At 38.8% G+C, this 21,575-nt stretch overlaps 1 protein-coding gene across 1 annotated transcript in view; it reads right to left on the reverse strand.

The window, feature by feature from the left end:
* Positions 1-14,161: 14,161 nt before the first annotated feature.
* PIP5K1B (phosphatidylinositol-4-phosphate 5-kinase, type I, beta) overlaps positions 14,162-21,575 on the reverse strand; it is a 59,425-nt gene continuing 52,011 nt past the window's right edge. Inside the window, exons 12-13 of the mRNA XM_010008490.1 lie at positions 17,629-17,746; positions 14,162-14,404 (exon numbers count right to left, since the gene is read on the reverse strand). Of these exons, the coding sequence (XP_010006792.1) occupies positions 14,162-14,404; positions 17,629-17,746 (361 nt within the window). The remainder of the gene's footprint in view (positions 14,405-17,628; positions 17,747-21,575) is intronic.

Below are 21,575 nucleotides of genomic sequence, written 5' to 3' on the forward strand. Positions count from 1 at the left end.
CCCAGGGCCCCGCGGTAGCCGGGCTGCGGCTTTGTAAGGATTATGTAAGGGTTTATAAGGTTTATGAGGAGCTGGGCCCCGGAAAGGCAGGAGTTACAAAGCCGCACCGCCCTCCCCCTGTAACTGCTTAAATAAAGCCCAGGCAGGGCAGAGGACATTTCTATTGATGTCTGCCTTTCAAGGGCCAGCGACTGCAACCTGCCCCTGCAGGTGCCAGGCTGCAGTCTGATTGATGGCAGCCTAAGCTACAAAAATAATAAATAAATATTTTAAATCGAAAGTGCTTTGTAACTGCAGTATTTTCCTGAGCTGCAGGGTGAAAATCCACTTGCTGTAGTTGTGCTGTTCTACAGTTCTTGTCCTCTTCTCTGGCAAATCTTCAAAGTGCAGCATCGACAGCTTTTCCAGACCTAAGCAGCAACAGGGACACCCGCTTTCTCGACAGTTTTTGACAAAACCTGTAGGACACGCTGGCAGTACATAGAGGGAGCAATGGGACAAAGACCAGGGCTAGTGTCTTGGGTTCAAACTTCACAACAGGCCAACAGATCCACACCCCAAAACCGGAGCAGCTGCAACTCACTCAGAAAAGCTGTTGAGATTCCAATTACTGTAACAGCACTGACGTGAGCAGCTAATGTGGACCATTCGAGATGACAGTCCCTGGTTTGTCCAGGAGCTATTCTGGCTGTGTGAATACCTGAGTCCACAGAAAGGTACATTTTTACAGGATATAACATCAGCTCAGGGACTCATCCTAGGACAATATTTTCCATGACAGCAGATACTCTGATCTGATCTGTTGCCTCCTGTAGTTAAAATGCTACTCTGAGCCAGTAAAGTGAAAATAAAGCACATAATGTATTACACCTGACATACGTTTGGTAGAGCTTCTGATGATGTGCCTAAAAAAGCAGTGAAGAACGGGAAGGGAACTTAGGTATGTGACTGCCTAAGTTTCTACTGAGTTATTTACATACCGGTGATATATTATTCATGATAGGTGATGATGTCATGAGTCTCAGCTAGACATTTTTTATTGTTACTTACACTGAGAATATAAAATAATTTTACCAGATGGGAGATAATAATTTATTCTGATGAAAAAGTTTCCTAAACATTTTCTGTGGGAACACAGACAAATTTAATTTCAGATCCTTCCACAGGATAGGACTGCAAGATGCAACAGTTGCAAGTAACATCATCAATATGTAAAGCATACACAAGTATTAAGAAGCTTACCACTGATTACTGTGTGATGCATTTTTACATTCCTAAAAGTCTCACTCAAGTAGGCACCTGGTATCTTGCAATCGTCACGTTCCTCAACAAAATCTATAGGTGTTTCTTTTTTTTTCTTTAAGCTGAAATAATTTTCTACCATATGAGGAGAAAGAGCCCAGATGATTCAAGTCTGGGCTTTGATGTCTGTTGTAGTTAACAGTTCTCTCTTATCTAGCTTAGACAGCCTCTTGTCTCTTTCCAGCAGTACTGTGTGTTTCTCAGTTACCTGTATCCTCCCTCAGACCCTGTAGGGGTCTGTGTTCTTGTATTTTGTGAGGCAAATTTTTATCCATCAAGCAGGTACAAGTTACTTTCTGGTTCCTTGAAGACCAACTCACATTCTCACCACTTCTGGCAGAAACTAGTTGTTCTGGCAGCTACATACTGAGATAAGGCCTACAGGGAGAAACACCTTTTATCAGACTGCTGAATAAATTAGTAAAGCAAACAATTCCATTTTCATACCTTAGTGGAGAGAGGGGAAAGCAGCTGGAAGAATGGAGGAATGCCTGTTCTTTTATGTAGCATTTGATCCAGTAAAGATGATGCTTGTTTACATACCTCCCCACTGCTATAAAAACTGCTATTTTCTGGTTTTATTGAGGTAGTTCCACAGTGATTGTTCTCTGAGTTTTCAGGGTAATACATAACTCTCAGTAGAAAATCTTCATCTCTTGTTTCTAAGATAACAACAAATCAATTAATTAGCATAGAGTTATTAGCCATCTCACATATTGAGTCTTTTAAAAAAATGTCAACAATGTTCAAGTTAAGTTTACAGGACACTGCTACCAGCAAGGATCATTCACATTATTTCAGAAAAAGGGCTGGACAACAACTTACTATTATTTTTCATCTTGATCCTTGTCCCTTAGGTTAATGTTGTTCATACCACACCACTTTGGTATCAGTATCTTTGTGGCTGGTGTTAAATAAATGAAAAGCATTTCCTGATGCAAAATAGCTGCAGGATGAGGCCCCACACCTTCAGTCTGGAAAAAGCTGGTATCTTTTGTGTTGCAAGCAGATGTGTTCATCACTGCAAATAGGTTGGCAAGTGCCTTCTATGAAGATCATTTGGAGTGCAATACTCATTACTCTTTTATCACTGTCTAGTGCTCAGGGTTTGGGAAAAGTGCATTGACCTATGTGAAATTAAATTGCTTCAAGTCTAAGCAAAGTCAACTAGAAAACAGATCTTGGGATAGGAGTGAGTATTTTCAAAACATTGAATGCTAGTACAAGGACATGAAGCTTCTTTTTTTTGTTTGTTTGTTTTGTTGGTTTTGTTTTGTTTTTAAACTGAGGACAACTGTTACATGCTACCACCAGAGGCAAAACTCGCCCTCTGAATGCCATATGATTAAATCCCTGGGTCAGATACACAAACTTGGAGTTATTCCCTACCTTTCCCTAAGCAGGCATCAACCTGTGTTTTTTTCCTTCTGGGCAGGTTGCAGGGCCAGAGTATTCAGATACCACTGCACACAGATAGCCTTTGTCTGTGATCTAATTCTTCAAATTTTGCTCCCTGTGATGAGTTCAATCTGTGGAGACCTGGAGAAATAGACCAGTATGTTACTTTAATACTCCAGGGAGTTGATTATACCTTCTGCATGTGTTTTACTTCTACTTGATATGCACTGTCTCATCAGCTTTATAGATATGTTTAATAGTCATAATGTTTTCATCAAAGTGTACCAATGCAAAATACAAATGCAAGGTGAAAAGAAATAAAATACTAAGGCACAAAACATGCACATCCTTACAAACTCCTGTATTCTTTCATGTTTGAAGCTTTATGCCATTTAATGCATTAGAAAAACAAATGGGTTCCAAGTTGCTGATCATTAATATTACTTAGCTGTAATCCATCTTCCATCTCAGTGGTACCATGTACTCATCCAGAAAAAAACCCCCACAAACAAACATACCCAAAAACCAATAAAAAACCCTCCAGTTTCTAAGTTCACATGCTTTGGAGAAGGTTCTCCCAACAGACTCTGTAGTATCTACAGGATTTCCTTTTGCATCTATTCAATGACTTTTCATTTATAAATGACTGTGTGTTAAAGGGATTAAACACAAAGATGGCTCAGTCCCTGAATAGTTTAGTTTAGACATTCTGGTTTTGTACAGAACTGTTGCAGTTATGTTGGGTGCCCAAGGGCCAAATAATTCAGACAGTACAGTCCAGTAGGTAATTGGAAAAAAAGTGACATGTATGTACTTTATGAAGGTTAATCTGGTGCTTAAACTAAGAAATTTCATGGCTTTTCTCAAAGAAGACTAATCAGAAGTACCTGCTTTGCATGGAGATATGTTCTAAATATACTGTATTCTATGCATGAAGATACACTACACATAGATGTACAAAATGTTTTTGCTCACAGGGCATGCAGATCAGTCCTTTGTATTTCTAAGAAGAATGTTATAGAAGAATTATCTTGCTGAGATTAAGCAATCTAATTTTAAACCCTGGAAGAAAGGTAATCATGAGACACAGGCTTTAAGAAAATACCACCTTTCTACTTCTCTGTTCTGTCCATAATTAAGGAATAATATCATCCTCTGTGCCAGGGTTACAGGATTACATTAAAACAAACAAACAAGCAAACAACACACAATTTAAAAAACCCTACACTGAAACCTTACATGAAACATTCTTCAGAGGTAGAAAGCAATTCTAGGAATTGAAGTTCTGGTTGTGCCAATGCAGCAGGTTTGCAGCACTTACTCTTTAAAGAAATGTTACTAGTAATAACTTCTATAAACTTCTGGAGTGACAGCTGCTTAGTTTTTAAATACACCACTGCACTGAAACATGAAATCTTGGATTGATGGTCACTGGTGTTCAGGATTATCTCTCTCCTGCTAGGGAAATCAAAGAAACAAGAACAGTTTCTGTAGTTAGGTTGAAATGACTGCACACAGTGAAAACCCTTAAATGCTTTTATGAAACAATGCCTGCTAAGTATGTTCCTTTCCTTTTTCTGCTCTTAATTTCAAGATTCCCCTCTTTATTATAGAGCTGGTAGAGGATAAAGACAGATGCTGTGTTACAGGGTGCATGTCATACCTCTTGAGATGCCTCTCCAGACCATCTCAGGAAAGTAGAGGAATACCAAAACATTAAGTCCTGTACAGATCAAAAGCAAGTTGACAGCTGTGATAGTCTTGAAAACAAAATATTTTATTCATCAAAAATCCTATAGTTTACAGTAGTATTTACTAAATAAATTATATAATTTCTCCTTTACAAGAAATAAACTAAAATCAAAAATATTTCAAAGACAATGTATGTACACAACATAAGGCCTTGTTATAAATAACATTTTTTTTTCTCCTTTTCACCAGAAGTGAAAGTATCTTTAAAGGTTCATTTTCATATAGTATGTGCAGAGGTTTGTCATAACCCTTGTATGACATCAATTCCCATTTCCACTGATGTAGACCTAAGTTATTAGAATTGAAAGGTCAAAACAAATAAATTTTATTCACTACTGTGCTTATTTTTAAATCAGTAAAGCAGGTAATAGATTTTTCTTGTGCATAGTTACAGAATGCATGCAAATGAAACCACTAAAGAGATAAGAAAATACCACTTTCAAGTCCAAAAAAGTTGATGGGCAATACAGTAGAAAGCAGCCCAAACACACAGTTCTTCACAGTTCAGCAAGCAACAGCAGATGATAGCAGAGTGTGGAATGTTTCACATCATTCTTGCCAAGCCCATGAATCCTATAGTTCAAAGATCCTCACACTTCTTAGAATAAGTTCAGTTGATTATCACTCTTTGTCTATAAGGCTCAGCAAATTCCTCCTTCTTAAATCAGGAGTGCAGAAAGTACTCTTCATTAACCAGTCACTTTTCTTAGTTTTACTCTTCATGTATACTTCGTTACTGGAAATAAAGAAATTACATGTGAAGTCAAGATTGGTGTTTATTCATTTTCTTACAGAATTATAAAAAGGTCACATCCTTCTTCCTCTAAACACACTGCAGCATGGTTTGGCAGTGATTCTTGTCTTACCTTGCCTCTAATCAAAAGCACTGGGTCTCTCTTCTTCACAGCAGCTAAGCCCTATGGTTTTGCAGAAATTGCAGTACACTTGTATTACATGAGAGAGAACCACTTTCTGCTGCAAGACACTGAACACTCTGGACATCAGAGAAGGCAGTCCAAACTCCAAGCACTCAGCAGTTCACCATATCTTTTATCACCTTGCAGCATTGACTGAGGCCTTTTTTACTATAAAGTGTTAGGGAAAAGACTGCTGTCTTTGTATGTCATGTATAAAAGTTCTGTTAGCTTCCACATAATACCCTCTCTGGTTGAAAAATCATGCCTATCTGAAAACTTTCATGCACAACTAATATTCTAGTCAATGTCACATCGATTACTCTATTTCACAAAAAAAACCCCACAACAAAACCAAAACAACAACAACAACGAAGCCCAACAAAACAACCAAAAAGCCCCAAACAATAATGTTAATGAACTAAGAGTTTCTATAGTATCTTCTAGAGAAGGAGAGGTCACATAATACAAATAGTTGATCACTTTTTAGCATCTCTGTGGAGTTATAGACAAGTTAAAAAGGATCTGCTCTTTGTTGAACACCTTATTGCCACAACTCAAACCAAGGATAATCTAACAGCTCAACAAAATGTTGCACTATATTGAATGAATCTCAGCTAATGTATCCAACACGGAGATGGACACAAAACCAAAACAGAGACATCTGTAGTGTACTGACTCTAAAACCTCATTTAAAAATATAATAAAGGCATAAGTTCCCATTTATTAAACAGATTTTTTACGGTCACCTTTACAATGTACTTTCCACTACAAACATTAAACCAATCTTTAAAGAGTTCAACAACAATCTAATCTTTACTATGAAGAACAAAAATATCTCCAAAGGCATTTTTAAAAGCTTTTCTTAGAAATAGGTAAACAGTAGATGTAAATAAATATTTTAATTATGACTTTTAACACAAGACCTTGAACCTTTAAGAACAATATTTCAGTATCATTAGACCTGGACACCAATGTGTCGTTGCAGCCCAGAAGGCCAACTCCATCTTGGATTATATCAAAAGAAGTGTGGCCAGCAGATCCAGAGAGGTGATTCTGCTCCTCTACTCTGCCCTGGTGAGACTTCACCTAGAACACTGCATCCAGCTCTGGTGCCCCCAGCACAAGAAAGATGTGGACCTGTTGGAACATGTCCAGAGAAGGGCCATGAAAATGATCTGAGGGCTGGAGCACCTCTCTTACGAGGACAGGCTGAGGGAGTTGGGGTTGTTCAGTTTTAGGAAGAGAAGGCTCTGGGGGAACCTCATAATGGCTTTCCAGTACCTGAAGGGGCCCACAGGAAAGCTGGGGAGGTTCTTTTTACAGGGGTTTACAGTGAGGGGACAAGGGGTAATGGTTTAAGCTGAAAGAAGAGAGATTTAGGTTAGAGATCAGGCAGAAATTCTTTAGTGTAAGGGTGGTGAGACGCTGGAACAGGCTGCTCAGGGATGCTGTGGGGGCTCCATCCCTGGAGGTTCAAGGGCAGGCTGGACGGGGCTCTGAGCAGCCTGTTCTAGTGGGAGGTGTCCCTGCCCATGCAGGGGAGTTGGAACTCAATGATCTTCAAGGTGCCTTCCAACTAAAAAAAGTCTGTGATTCTGTAATATTGTTCTATGGTAACCTTTAAAACTCTTGCTGCATTGTGCACCAGTGTTAGAGAGTTCATAATCACGGATGCTAGTGAGCACAGTGCTAACTTTTCAGAGGCTGTTCTCTCTCTCTAGATGGCTGTGGTCTGGCAAGAAAAGTCTGTCTACTGCCGTATTAGCACCTGAACGTGCTACTGGAGTGCAGCATTATGTACTTAGAGGTCCCAGCGTAACTTAATATGTAATGTGAGACAGTTAGACAAGTCAGTAAAATTAAATAAAGTAATATTAAAAAAAAAAAAAAAGCCACAAGGCTAACAAGGCTTTTTAGAAATTCTTTTTTTAAGAATCTGTTTGGCAAAAAAAGTTGAAAAAATGCTAGCGCTGATAAATAAAATTGTTTTATGAAGCAAGATAAAACTGTAAAAAATTTTACTAGTACCATCTAGTTTCTGGCTGCAAGCTCAAATCTGAATGACTGCAGGTCCATTTCTGACAGACCAAATGGTCACTCAACACAACCTCAGTCAGTCTGCCCTTACTGATACTTTTTACTCTCTAAGGAGACTATCAGCACTGTTGATGCAAGCTTTATTCCACTAATCATGTGATGTAATTACACCTATCTTGTTCACTCTTCTCTGATCCTTCCAAAGCATTTCAGGGGGATCAGCAATGGAAAAAATATCAGTAAAATTTGTGTAAGAGGTGGAGAAAACAGACCTGACAGAAACTTGTAGCAACTGCTAACTGCATGGGTCAGTCACAGAAACAACTGTTCAGGGTACCAATGTTGTTTTAGGGAGGTAGGATTTTCAGATGTTAATCTTTGCAATCAGTACAGTCCAGACCTATGCATACTGCACTGCAAAACACCTCCATCTATTTCAAGGCACAGGATATGATACTATAAGCAACTCTGTAACCACTGCACAACTTCCAGGGTTACTTTGATTGCAGATGTAAGAACACATTATTTTGTGACAGAATGGTGCGAGTCAACGCTGTCACAGAGGCTACTGGCTCTCAGGAGTGGGATTAGTGGAGAAGTGGAGGAATAGACTTTGGACTTACGTGGGGAAGAAGAAGAATAATTTCCCACACAGAGACTGAGTTTAGCCAAAGCAATTTGGTCTGAAATGATAAATAATACACAAATGACACTATAGGATGCATTCCTGTAATCACTGTTGGAGACGTCTCACACAGAGATTATATAATTGATTTATAATGTTTGAGCCCACTTGAAGCTTTTTGTATTGGAGCATCTTTGTGCTTCAGTTCTCTTTTTGTAGATTTGTTTTTGATCTGATTGATTCCCTCATATGGTGCATTAAAAGCCTTGGGGCATGAGAACATGTATATTAGTGACAATACGTGCAGGCACTTCAGCACTTGGTTTACTTAGGTAATCTCTTACTTGTAATCTGATATGGTACCTTTTTAATCTAATCAAGCATGTAATTCCTGTGTCTGATTTTCATGAAAGGGTGACTGAAACATTGCTGCTATGCTGCTTCCTACATAATGTTGCTTTTGCAAGGACACTTCTGCCAAAATATTTTTAAGTGCATGGTTGTTGTTTCACCTCACACCACGTTTCAGTTCTATGAGAGACACAGGTCTCTTTTTCATCTCCTTTTTAAGAGTGTGCATGGATGGATACTGGGGTAAGTTAGATAACAGGGGAACTGAATAGTTACTTCACTGCATAAAACAAGTAGGTTTGCTTCTTTAGCCTTAATTAAACAGGATTCTATTTTAAGAAGAGAGTGTTTGATTGGTTCCCAGTATGCATACATCACATTTTAAGGACCATTCTGCTCTCAGGGGAAAGAAAGGATGTAAGTGAGGAGGCCTGGATTCCCTTCGTACAGTCCCAGAACTAATGTCCAATCTGCCATGTTTTTCCATCAGTATCTCCACAGGAAATGGTGAGGCAGAGAAACTGAAGCCTCTAGAAAAACAGTCATGTATCATAATTAGAGGTCTGTGGCATAGTGTTACTGTGCACTTTTTATCTTTTTATTACATGGATCCTGTCTAGAAACTGCCTTAATTTCAGCTGCACCCTGAAAATAACTACAAAATTATTAGAATTGAATAAAATGTTATGAAAGACCAAGAAGCAAAATATTTCTCAATGAAAAACAAACGCTTCACCAAGGAGCTATGGTGGAAGCACAACCCCCTAGCCAAAGCTGTATCTGATAGGGACACTTCATTCAACCTAGCTTCATTCAAGCCAGGAGGAATTTTCTTCTCTGAAAAAAAAAAAAAAGAAAAGTTTATACTAGACAAGAGAGTTTAGGGTGCTAAACTGAAAATAGCTGTAAGGCAGGGAATACTTTCAAGAGAAAGTAATTGAGAAGATGAACAGTTATAGAGTAACCTGACAGCTGAAAGGGTTTGAATATGAGCTAAGAAATGCTCAAAGAGACAGAACTCTGGGAGTGAGAACAGAATAAATGAGGAAGAGCACTGAAGAGTAATAAGAGTCAGTTTTGACAGTTTCTAAACAGGCATTGGATAGATCAGTATTTGCAAATCTGCTTATCTATGCATCTACAGAAGCTTTGAAATACAAAATTAATTTCCAGCCGTTGAAATCCTATAATAAAATTGGCATTTGAACATAAACCACAACATAATTCTAAATGTAGTAACATTATCTATATAGTTCATCTGACACAAATCATAGCCACACTAACCACGCTCTAAATATGCTGGGCTTGTTCATAGAATCATAGAATGGAAGGGACCTTAGAGATCATCTAGTTTCAACCTCTCTGCATAGGCAGGGACACCTCCCACTAGACCAGGTTACTCAAAGTTCCATCCAATCTGTTCTTGAACATTTCCAGGGAGGGGGCAGCCACAACCTCCCTGGGCAACCTGTGCCTCTTAAGTGAAAATTTTCTTCCCAATATCTAATCTCCTCTCTTCCAGTTTTAATCCATTACCCCTTATCCTCTTGCTACAAGCCCAGCTTTCCTGTAGCCCCTTCAGGTACTGGCAGGTGCTATAAGGTCTCCCCAGAGCCTTCTCTCACTCCAGACTGCACAACTCCAACCCTCTCAGCCTGTCTTCATAGGAGAGGTGCTCCAGCCCTCTGCTCATCTTCATGGCCCTCCTCTGGACTTGCTCCAACAGCTCCACATCTTTCTTATGCTGAGTGTTCCGGAACTGGACACAGTACTCCAGGTGAGGTCTTGTAAGAGCAGAATAGAGGAGGAGAATCACTTGCTGGCTATGCTTCTTTTCATGCAGCTCAGGATATGGTTGGCTTTCTGGGCTGCATTCATCGCTACAGTTTTTCCATTCTCCTATTTTACTGAAGCCCTTAACAATCCTTTGAAACCATATATTCAGTGGTAGTGAGTTCTAAACTACGTGGAAATTTTGTGAGTCCTTCCTTGAAAAACAGCAGGAAATGCTGTATTTCCATGTAACAATTTCTGTACTAAGAATCTTCCATTATAGTTAATATACAGAAGTATTCTTCAAGCTAAAGAGTTCATTAACTAAATCCTGAAGGCAGGGCATGTATTTGTTTATTTTAATCTTATATTTACCACCAAATGCCTTAAGATGCAGAGCATTACAAAGTAGCAAGCTTCAAAGTTTGTTGCTGTACCATTGAAGTGCATGTTCTTGTTCTACTGAAGTGTAAAGGAAATCAAACCTACCTGCAGTGAAACAAAGTAATTCTTAAGTTTTACTACTCTGATTGTACTGATACTGTAGTCTTTCAAAACAGTATGTGAACTGCCTTTGTAAGCAATTTCAGGGGTAGTCTGAGAAGTTCATAATTGCACTTGTTGCTCAAAGAATTTAAGACTTCACTGCAAAACAGAAGCAACAAGGTGTCTTTAAGGTGTTAATTTCTAAGAGAATTTAACACTTTTTAGGACCTCCATATGCCAGGTCTTAGCAACACTGGACTAAAGTCTTCAGGATCGGTTACAGCTGCTGGTTCTTCTTAAGAAACTTTTGCATGATTTGGCTTGTATTTCCTACCAATCAAATTCCACTGAACACAGTAAACTTTTGTGCTCAACAGTGTTTGCTGACATTCAATGCTTTTCTGCTTATATATCAGCTGATGCTGGCTGTGCTGACACCAATAAATAGGGCTTTAGGGGAATTTTAAAAGGAGATTAAGTTTATTTCCAGTAGCAAAAGGAAACATACTTTTTCTCTGTTGGTTTTTTTTCTGTGTGTATTTCTACATCAAAGTGTCACAAAGAAGAGTGTTACCTTCTCTGTTACTGGCTTATATACAGGACACTTGTTTATCTCAGACAGCATCTTTTGCTTCTAAGTATCTGATCTATCACTGTATTACATATTCATAAAAGGAATAACCTTTCAATGTTTTAATTCTCTGCAGAGAAAATTTCAAATTCCCAACTGTTTTATGTACCTGCTTCTATCTTTCTGCAATCTTTATTTAACAAGTACATTTTTAAAATAGAATATTCAGTAGTTGTTTCCCACTGTATGGTACTAGAATATTTGGAAATAATTTAGATTGGCTTATACTTACTGCTCAGTGCAGATCATAGTTAGTCATTTTATTAATAAAAGATATATTCCTTAAGCTATTATTTGGGTTAAAAGATTTAAGAGAAAATAAACCAATGACACTTTCAAGTAAACTTGGATTTGAGGTTGTTTCTAACAGTGCTGCTTAGAGCTGCAAGGTGCATAAAATGCTGGTTTGATGAAACTGGTCTTTTTTCAATACTGAGGAACTGTGGGCCCACATCAGCCCTTCAGTATGCCAACCAAGTCAATATGTCTCTGTACCTGTGTCCTGGAACAAAAAAATCTTACTGTTACCAGGTAAATGCTCAATTCTGACATCAGCTGCACAATGTGAGTCTGCAGGGTGTTGCCTTAATGTAACACCCCAAAACCAATGCTCTTACCTGTAACAAGAATTAATTTTAGTTTGTTGTTTTGTTTGTTTGGGGTTGTTTTTGTTTTGTTTTTTTTTACAATCTCCACCCCAACCCAGCTCACTTGTGAATTTTTGCACAAAACTGTTCAGCCAAATTCCATTTTAAAGCTGTGTTTTATATTCAGTTAACACAATGTCATTTTACTACAGTATGTTTTATTTGTTTGGGTGTTTGTTTTTTTTTTTTCTTTTCTTGGTTTTTTTTTTCCCATTAATGGATCAAAAAGTCATAACACTTGAATTTACTATAAGACTAAAAATTGTCCAAGAAGTTTGGTATTTCAAAGTAGGAGGCAAACGCATATAAAGTGGGGTGACTGAAATTAAGCAAGTGAAGATATTTTTCATTATAATATCTAGCATGTAAGACTAGAGCAGCTTGCCTTGCAGTAGGAACACACACAAGGATTATTAACTATGGGATTAAAGGAAAGTCTGGGAATGCCATTTAAAGCTACATTTTCTCCTCATGCTTTTAAAAGGTGAAAACGTACTTTTTAACATTTTCAATTAAGGCTTAAATCAGCTAATGCAAACATAATTTATTTGACTTATTTTTGAGACCTACATTAGAAATTATTGACCTGTTTCTAGTGTTCTCAACACTATGGATCTTCTAGCTTACATTTAATCATCCTCCCATAAAAGTAAAACTGCTTTTGGCAGTGAATCAAACTAGTAACACACATCCTGATCCTTCAGTATGTGACTTACCCAACCAGAAGCCAACTGTTTCAGAGAGTCCAGAAGGATATGGGGGGGAAGGAGGTGGGCACTGTAACTAAAAGGTTAGTGGATAAAACTGTATCTTATTCCTCTTCCTTCCACAAACACCTCAGGATATGTACACGGGTACATGTGATTAAGTTACTGCTCACTTCCACAATAATCTCAAAACTGTTAAGGAGGCATCAGAACAGTGTGTGGAACAAGACCAAGAAGGCAGGGATAAGTAATTTCTCAAGATGAGTTTGCAACTTCAAAAGTAATGTGCTTAGCCACAGTATCCAACCTCCTTGAAGCTGTCAGTTGTTGCATACCTAGATGCTGGATCTATGTGCCACTACTTTGTCTTGATTATTGAATTTTGCATATGGATTTTACAGTGTGCAGAGAAAGGGTGCTGCTAAGACAAAAAAGCATCTATGATTCTCTCCACTTCAAACCTATTTATTCTTCCAGACCTTTGTTTAGGGGAAAAGCTGGATTCTATTTATTTTTCTGTTGATACTGATTAGTGGAATACACATATACTTACTGCAGTTTCCCAGACTTAGTAGTAATGCATGTTTTACAAGGCAAAAACTAACTAAAGGATCATCATCACACCTAAAACTCGGAAGGACACCTTTACAGAAGGTATATTACCTATGCCTGTCACTAGATTTTCATAGCATTCCGCCACCCACTTACAGACGTCAAACTCTAAAAAAAGCAATTCACAGTGCTGAGCAGTGCTACTGATAAATAGATTGCTCTATTACAAACCACATTTTCAACAAGAAGTGTTTTTTCTGTTAAGCGTGGCCAAGACAATCACAGAAAAGCCCAGGTTGGAAGAGACATTGAAAGATCATCTGGTCCAGCCTTTGTGGGGAAGGGAGCCCGGATGAGAATATCTAGCACACCATCTGATTGCATCTTGAAACCTCCAGTGATGGGGACTCCACCATGCTCCTGGAGAGGTTGTTCCAGTGATTGATTGTTCTCTCTGTAAAAATATTTCTTATACAAAAAAATATTTCTTATACAAAGATGAAACCTCTCCCAATGCAACTCCTACCTGTCACTCCTTGTGAAGAGAGAGCCTCTTTGTAGTCAGTCTTTAAGTACTGGAAAATGGTGATAATGTTCCTCTTGAAGCTTCTCTTCTACAGGCTGAAAACATAATTGTTTCAGCCTTTCCTCATAGGACAGGTTCTTCAGCCCTTTGATCATCTTCATGCCCCACCTTTAGACCTTCTCCAGTCTGTCTATGTCTGTTTTTGAACTAGACACTAGAACTGAACCCAGTACTCCAGCTGTGGTCCAACAAGTGCTGAGTAAAGCCAGATGATCAAGTCTCTTATCTCTGCTAATTGTGCTCCTACAGATGCACCTCAGGATTCAATTTGCATTGGTTGCCATAGTGTCTGACACATGTTCAGCTTGTTCACCAGGACCCACAGATCCCTATCAGCAAGACTGCTCCCCAGCCACACAGATCATGGCCTGCACACAGATCATGGCTGTTGGTTATGTCATCCCAGATGCAGGACTTCACACTTCTCTTTGTTAAACTTCACCCAGTCCTTGCCAGCCCACTCTTCCAGCTTGTCCAGGTGGGTCTGGAAGATGGCTGATGTGTCCACCTCACCACCCAGTTTAATGCCATCAGCAGACTTGGGGAGGGTGCTTTCAGTCCCATTGTCTGCATTATTTATGAAGATGCTGAATGGTATGGGGCCTGGTATTGATCCCTGAGGAACCCTGCTTGTGACAGGCTGCCAGCCTGAGTAAAAAACATTGATCAGCATCCTCCAAGTGTGGTGGCTGTGACAATTTTCTGCCCATCTTGCAGACCACCCATCTAATCTGCATCTTGATAGTTTGTCCAGGAGAAGGCTTCGCTGAAGTCCAGGTATGAAAGATCTACTACTCTCTCTATGCTGATAGAAGATGTTATTTTGCTGTAGAAGGTTACTCTGGCATCATTTGCCTTTGGTAAATCCATGCTGGATTTTCCCAATCACCTGCTTCATTTGGTTTGTAATAGTTTCTCAGAGAGCTTCTTGGACCACTTTTCCAGGAACAGAAGTAAGGCTAAGGGGTGTGTAGTTTCTTGGGTCCACTTTTAGGCCATTCTTGCAGATAAGATATGATATTTACCCTCCTCCAGTCATCAGACATGCCCCCTGATCTCCATGACTTTCAGAGATTATAGGCAGTGGCCTTGCAACAATGGCAGTCACTTCTGTTAACACCTGAGGGTGGATTCCCTCCAGGCTCATCAAGTTATGTGGGCTGAGCCCTTGCAGAGGGCCCCTGCTGGTGGGTCAACACATGCATTATCATAGCTACTTCATCCATTGATATGGGGTCCAGCTCCGCTGATAAAAACAGAAGCAAGGAAAGTATCAAGAACTTCTGCCTTGTCAGTATTATTAGTAACTCGTTTCACTGCCCTAAGAGGCCAATGTCTTCCCTGCATTTCTGCTAACTGCTCACGTATCTGAAGAAGCCTTTCTTCTTGACATCTCGGGACAATTTTAGTTCTAGCTGAGCCTTAAGCTTTCTGCATGCATCTCTGCATGCCCTAGCAAGGTTCTTGTAGTCCTCAGTGGGTATTTGGCTGCCTTTCACAGCTGCTATGCTGCCTTTTTTTTTTTCCTTTTAACCACACTCAAAAGCTCATTGCCTTCTTCCTTTTCCTTTGTAGGCAATGGATTTTTCTTATATTTCCAGGAGGTTCCTGCCTCTCACAAGCTCCTTTGCCCTCCATGTATGCTTCCCATGGAATCTCTTAAATCTGGGCTCTGAACATATCAAAGTGGCCTTTTCTAAAACCCAGGGTCTTTATCCTGCTGGTGGTCTTCAGCGTTCTTAGCAGGATCTTAAAACTCCACAATGTTGTGAGTGCTGTATCCAACGCTATCACTGGTAGTTATGTTGTCAAGTACGTCTTTTCAGTTTGTGAGCAGTAAATACAGCATTGTACTTACCCTTGTTAGAATGTCCAGCACCTGTAGCAGGAAGCAGCTCTCATGCATTCCAGGAATCTTATGGACAACTTGTGTGCTGCTGTGTTTTATTCCCAGCAAAAATTTACATAATCCGAGTAAGCCATTAGGATCTTGTTCTGTTGGCCCAAGACTTCCTTGAGCAGCCAAAAAGGTTTTGCCAGCCTCATCATTTGGTTGGAAGGTCAGTAACAGATAGTTAACATAAGATCATCCTTGGTGATGAACCACCTTGTCTCTTTCCAAAGGTATTCAACCGAAATTTTGCAGTATCCGTATCTTAACCTCCATACACTCAAATTTCTCTTTTTTAATGAAGTATGAACCGACCTCCTCTTCCTCTTTTTCTATCTTTCCAAAAGTGTTTTTAGCCATCCATTGTGGTCTTCCAGTGATCTGAGTCTTCCCACAAAGTTTCTGTGCTTCCTAACAGATTGTAACTCTCTGACAGGCCATGGAGCTACAGTTCTTCCTCTTTGCTGCCCAGACTGTGTGTGCTGGTATATATGCACCTGAGGTGACTGGACTTAAGGTTCCTGCCTTTCTAAAGGGCTGGGAAGCATTCCCCACTATGCTCATCCACTCTTAGAAATATGCAGGTGTCACACAGCTCTAGATGCTACCCTCCAAGTTTGTTGGTTTAAAGCACAATTCACTAAGTCATCCAATTTGCTAGCAAGGCTAGGTGCATGTGATTACTCATTTGTCCATTTCCCATAACATTTTAGGATGTGAGTCTCTCTTCAAAGACAATTCATGTAAATATCAGATCAGCAACAAGAAACATTAACACAAGTCCTGCAGGAATAGGCTGATTTAATGGACTACTTGAGGACACAGTTAACTGAGACAATTCTACATCTAATTGGCCATTGCTACTTGGTACTGTCTTGTTTCAGTGGAGGCAGGATAGATAACAACTCCAAGTGTGCTTCCCTTTCCAGCTGAATGAATAGACCAGATGATCTGTTGCAGTTCCTTCAAATCTGGGCTGTTCTATGATTCTATGATATTCTCGATCTTAAGACAAAAATCAGGAAACTCTAGGGATAGGAAAAATAAATAATGAAGCCTGCTTTTAGGCTAAAAAGGAAACAACCATGCCTGTGTGAAACATTTATTAGACTTTCCTTCTTCACCTTTCCTCTCTAGTAAAATTTTTTGCCACAGAAGTCACAGACATTTATTTATTAAAATAGAAGGGAAATATTACTAGGATACTATAAGAATTGTTTAATTTGTGCTTTATGAAAACAAACCTTGGGGAAAGAAGCCAAGCTTAACACACTTCCCTCCTATACTTATACTGAGATTTTCATTTTCAAAACAGCCTAAAAGAGTTAGTCACAAAACTTCACTTAATTGGATCTGGAGCCGGGTGCCTACTGCCTTACATCTGTGGAATGTGAGCTGTAGAGACCAACAGAATCTTTAAAACAAAGGTAATATGAAGATAACCAAAGATGTAGACTTCAACTTATACTTCTGCAGTCAGGTAAAGTGTTCACTAGGAAGCAGAACAGTAAGGAAAAGATACATTTAAAATCATATTCCAGCCATCACAACTGGATAACCTTTCCGAGGAAAAATGGGAGCAGTTGATGTACTTCACCTTGATCTCTACTTTACTGGCTTCAAAATCACCTATGTAAACACAGAACTCCCTCTCTGAAAAAAAATAATATTTCTGCATTGTGTAGTATTCAACATGAAAAGGAAGGACTTTTTTTTTTTTCCCTGTTATGGAAAACAAGAACTCCCTACTGTTAGAGAAAAACTGGAAGGCATTTTGGCATACTTAACTGTTAACACAATAGTTAATAGACGTACAGTTTCTTGAAGGATTTGCTTTGGCAAGGTACTTAAGCATATGTATTATGTAAGAATGATAATGAACTCTGGATCTGAAGTTAAGTACAAGCTTTAGTCACTGAGCCTAAGGAATTACAGGGGTAAAAAAGCCCATCAGAAAGAGCCTGACAACTTACTAAGTAGACATCCAAAACTGAAGCATTATCATTTTCCATTTCCATTGTGCTCTGTTCTGAAGTCAAATAGATGGCACTGTCTTCTAAAGTGAATGTTGAACTCGAAGGTATCCCTTTACTGCAAAGAGAAGGCAGACCAAAAATACAAAGTTACGGAGAGGTCAGTCATAGCTGTATATTTTAAAGCACATTTCTGTCTCAAACAAAAAGCTTCAAATATCTGAAAAGATTAAATGCAAATAGACACGTATAAATGTGTTGACAGTGGCTGGATAACTGGCACCTCGTATTGACTAAAATACATAAACCACAGTTTCTACTTTTGCATTAGTTAAAATTTTATGAGGAAGTAATACTTTTCCTGAACTCTATTAACTTAAAGAAAGGATATCTATTATGGTCTGAGTGGGCCAGGCTAATTTTTGGTACCAATACCCTACAGACAGGGTCTTTAAGACTGTGAGGGATCTGAGAGGGGCAGAACAGAAATAAGTCAGTATTCCCTTCCATTTCCTGCCTTACTCTACAAAAGCCAGGAGGACAGGAAGCCCAGCCCCTTTTTTCCCTTACGTCCTTCTTCCTTGCTGCTGCTGTGGTCAGAAGTCTTGGAGAGAGGCTCTGCAGAATCCAACTCTGTCAGGTACTGTTTAGAACCCTGGACTCCTCACCCAAGTCAGTGCTGTCACACAAAACCCTCAGCCACATATGTCTGTTATCACTGAGATTGGTTTTGTATATATTTGTATGTAATTGTATGTGTCTGCTCTGCATCCCATATGTTACTGCTCTTGTTTCAGTAAACCTGTTCCAGCTATAATTTACAGTCTTTAAGTTTCTTTTCCTTATTCCCCTTTTATCTTCCCTTGGGACGATGGAGTTGGGTATAGAGAGCAATTCTCTGTCTTTTTGTTTGCTTTGACCACTAAACCAAGACAATGTCACAGTAAATGTGGGATAATTTCACTAATTGTAAAATAAGTTACTTCCACACTACACATGGTGTACATTTTGACAGTATTTGTTAATTAAAAAAAAGAGAAAAAATAATTGGTAATTAAGCACAGTAGCATTGGACTTTTTAATGCAGATATGGGATCACTTGCAGCCAACTATTCAGAAGGGAAAGTGCAAGAACAAGAGTGTACTGTAATTAGTACGAGTCTGTAAGGAAGTGATACTTACAGAGCAGGGGCACTGTACTATTCAGGTAAGATTTTTTTCTCTGCTATCCACAAAGAATGTGAAACTGTAAATGCATCTACACAGGAATCTTGCTTTGTTTTATAAACTCAGTTTGAACCACAATGCTGAAATTTTTAAAGGTGTTTTAATGGAGTCAGGTGCCCATTATCATCTGTCCTCCCTCACTAGCTACCAGAGACTAGTAAGATTCCAGGCTGCCTTAAAAACCCAACTGTGAGTTTTGCAGAGACAGATTATAAAAGTTCTTATCTATTTACACACAATGTGAAAAGCAAACAATTCTGCTTTATTTTTGGGCATGAAAACACAGTTATAGTCATCAGCCCAGAAATGAATGATTTCCCTCTCCCTTTGCAGTACTTGTAGTTTAACCATGTTTCAAATAGGTTATAATTTCAGAAAGGGCAAAGTTCGCATGCAAAGTAGAAAACAAATTCAAATGCTCAACAAAATAATGAATCATCAGTCACCCTCATGTAATTAGTATGAAGTGTACAGCGTTACTTTTGCCACATTACAATGTTTCTTTTGTTATATACCATGTTAGGCATCTTTTCAATAGCAAGACTACCTATTTTGTCCCAAGGCTGACCCAGCTCCCACTGACTTAGTAGCATTTTTGTAACTCTCATCACTTTTTTTCTATTGGGCAATGCTTCAGTCACATCAATTTTCTGCCAATGGTTTATTTTACTGAAAGGGTGAGGGCAGACATGAAAGGATAAAATGGGCTGTTATTGTATGTTAGACTATCATCTCCCACAAAATAAGCTCTGGCATGAAAGATACTACTACTCATGGCAAAAGGCAAGAGGGTGAAGTCAATTTTGATTGCAGAATTATTATCTATCCTGTTGCACAGTTCAGGCCTCTGAATGTTCCCATAAATGAAAACCACATGACATGAGATGAATGTTCTGTGAGCAGCTACTACTGCTACAAAAATATGCAAAACCACTGGTCAACCTTTCCTTCTGGAAAATAGTGCTCTGCATTACTAACTATAAACCAAGTCAGGTAGGCTGTGGCTTTCATCCCTGCATCAAGTTAGGTTAAAAGGCAAAAATGTGAAATCATTACTCCTTTCATATACATATCAAGTCACATCCCTTCCACTTTTACTGCTGTTATTTTTAACTTCTTTCAGTTCCAGAAAACCTCTGGAATCTGTGCTCAAAATGACATGAGACTTCTGCAATTCACATCAGTGGCATTTTATTTTACATCCTTCATGTATCAGAAGACTAAGATGAAGTCCACCTACTCTTTCAATTTAATTCACTGGGTTATTGTGACACTTCTCTTCCTTTGTTCTCTGCTTTTCCATTAGAAGGCACTGTCCTTCTTTTACTCTTAGTTTGTTAAATTGCAATCTCTGCTGCTTTGCAGCCTGCTACGGATAGCAAACAATAGGGAATGTGAGTTCAGTGCTCAGTCTTGGACTGTTAAACTACTAGTTTTATGTATATAGTAGAATAAAGACAATGCCATCTTCCCTTTGGAGTGTGCCTCTTTTTTCTACCTGTTACAGAAATACACTATACAGTCAGGCAGCAAATGACAGCTGAAGCAAAACCACCATGTTAAGAGAAGTCAAAGAGAAGCTCCTATAAATGTTACAAATTGGTTATTTAGTAGTCAACTTCCTAGAAAAGGAGATTCAAAATACAGAGACAAATAATATGTAAAATACATACTAACATACTGAAAGAAAGGGAGCAGAACAAAGTACAAAGATAGAGTAGCCTTACATCCAGAAAACCAGCAGCAAATAAAGTCCCTTGAACAAAACTGGGCATGAAAAAAGAGAATGAAACAACACAGATGCCAATCCACCTTTTTTCTTACAAAGATCCACAACTTATTTGCAGATAGCAATCTCCGTGCTTCTGTGACTTTCATACTGAATAAGTAGAGATGAACTGTGCAAAGTAAGACTAATTTCATGTATAAAGAATTATTAGAAGAAGTAGGGTAGGAAAAGTGGCAAACCATGACACGTGAATCAGTAAACATCACAATAAGAGTATCAGTTTCACGATGGTCAACAAACCTATACACCTTTGCAGCTGCCAATTAAAATAAGGAGACCTGTCATTTTTGTACCTGACATTCACTGTGTAGTTGAAAAGGGATGGTGTGAGCAATCAGAATTTAAGAAATTGGTCTAGATTACAAAACACTGAGTAAGAACAGCCAATTCCATTGAGAGGTACATATCAATATATATCAGCCCTTGGAAGAATCTATGCCTGAAGTCTGTTCTGAGAAGCTCCTCTGGATCCTCCTCACCAGAAATAAGTAAGTTATGAAATTAGAATTGGAGGGATGAGTACAGATTAGGAAAAGCAGTATGCATAGGGACAAATTCAGTCAAAGAAACATCTGCTTATGTATGAAATAACTATTACCACTGGAGTTTCATGTGCATATCTGTGTACTTAACTGAACAGTAATTTTAAATGCCAAATTTAAGAAAGTGTAGGTTTTCTTTCTACTTTTCAACAACCAAGTTATTTCCAGAAACATTCACTAGACAGTTGATAAATACATACATTTTACATATACTTATATGCTTGTAGCAGAACAGGTGAAATTGAAGGGACATTTGGGGCTAAATATGAACCACCACAATGGATCACCTGCACAAAGCAGACTTAGGAACTTCCATTCATAAGCCTAGTCTTTTAGTCTCTGTTAGGTCCTTCTTCCACTGTCAGGGACACTGACCTTTGACTTTCAGG

This window comes from Chaetura pelagica, unplaced genomic scaffold (genome assembly GCF_000747805.2).
Source record: "Chaetura pelagica isolate M959 unplaced genomic scaffold, ChaPel_1.0 scaffold232, whole genome shotgun sequence".
In the NCBI taxonomy this organism is placed as follows: domain Eukaryota; kingdom Metazoa; phylum Chordata; class Aves; order Apodiformes; family Apodidae; genus Chaetura; species Chaetura pelagica.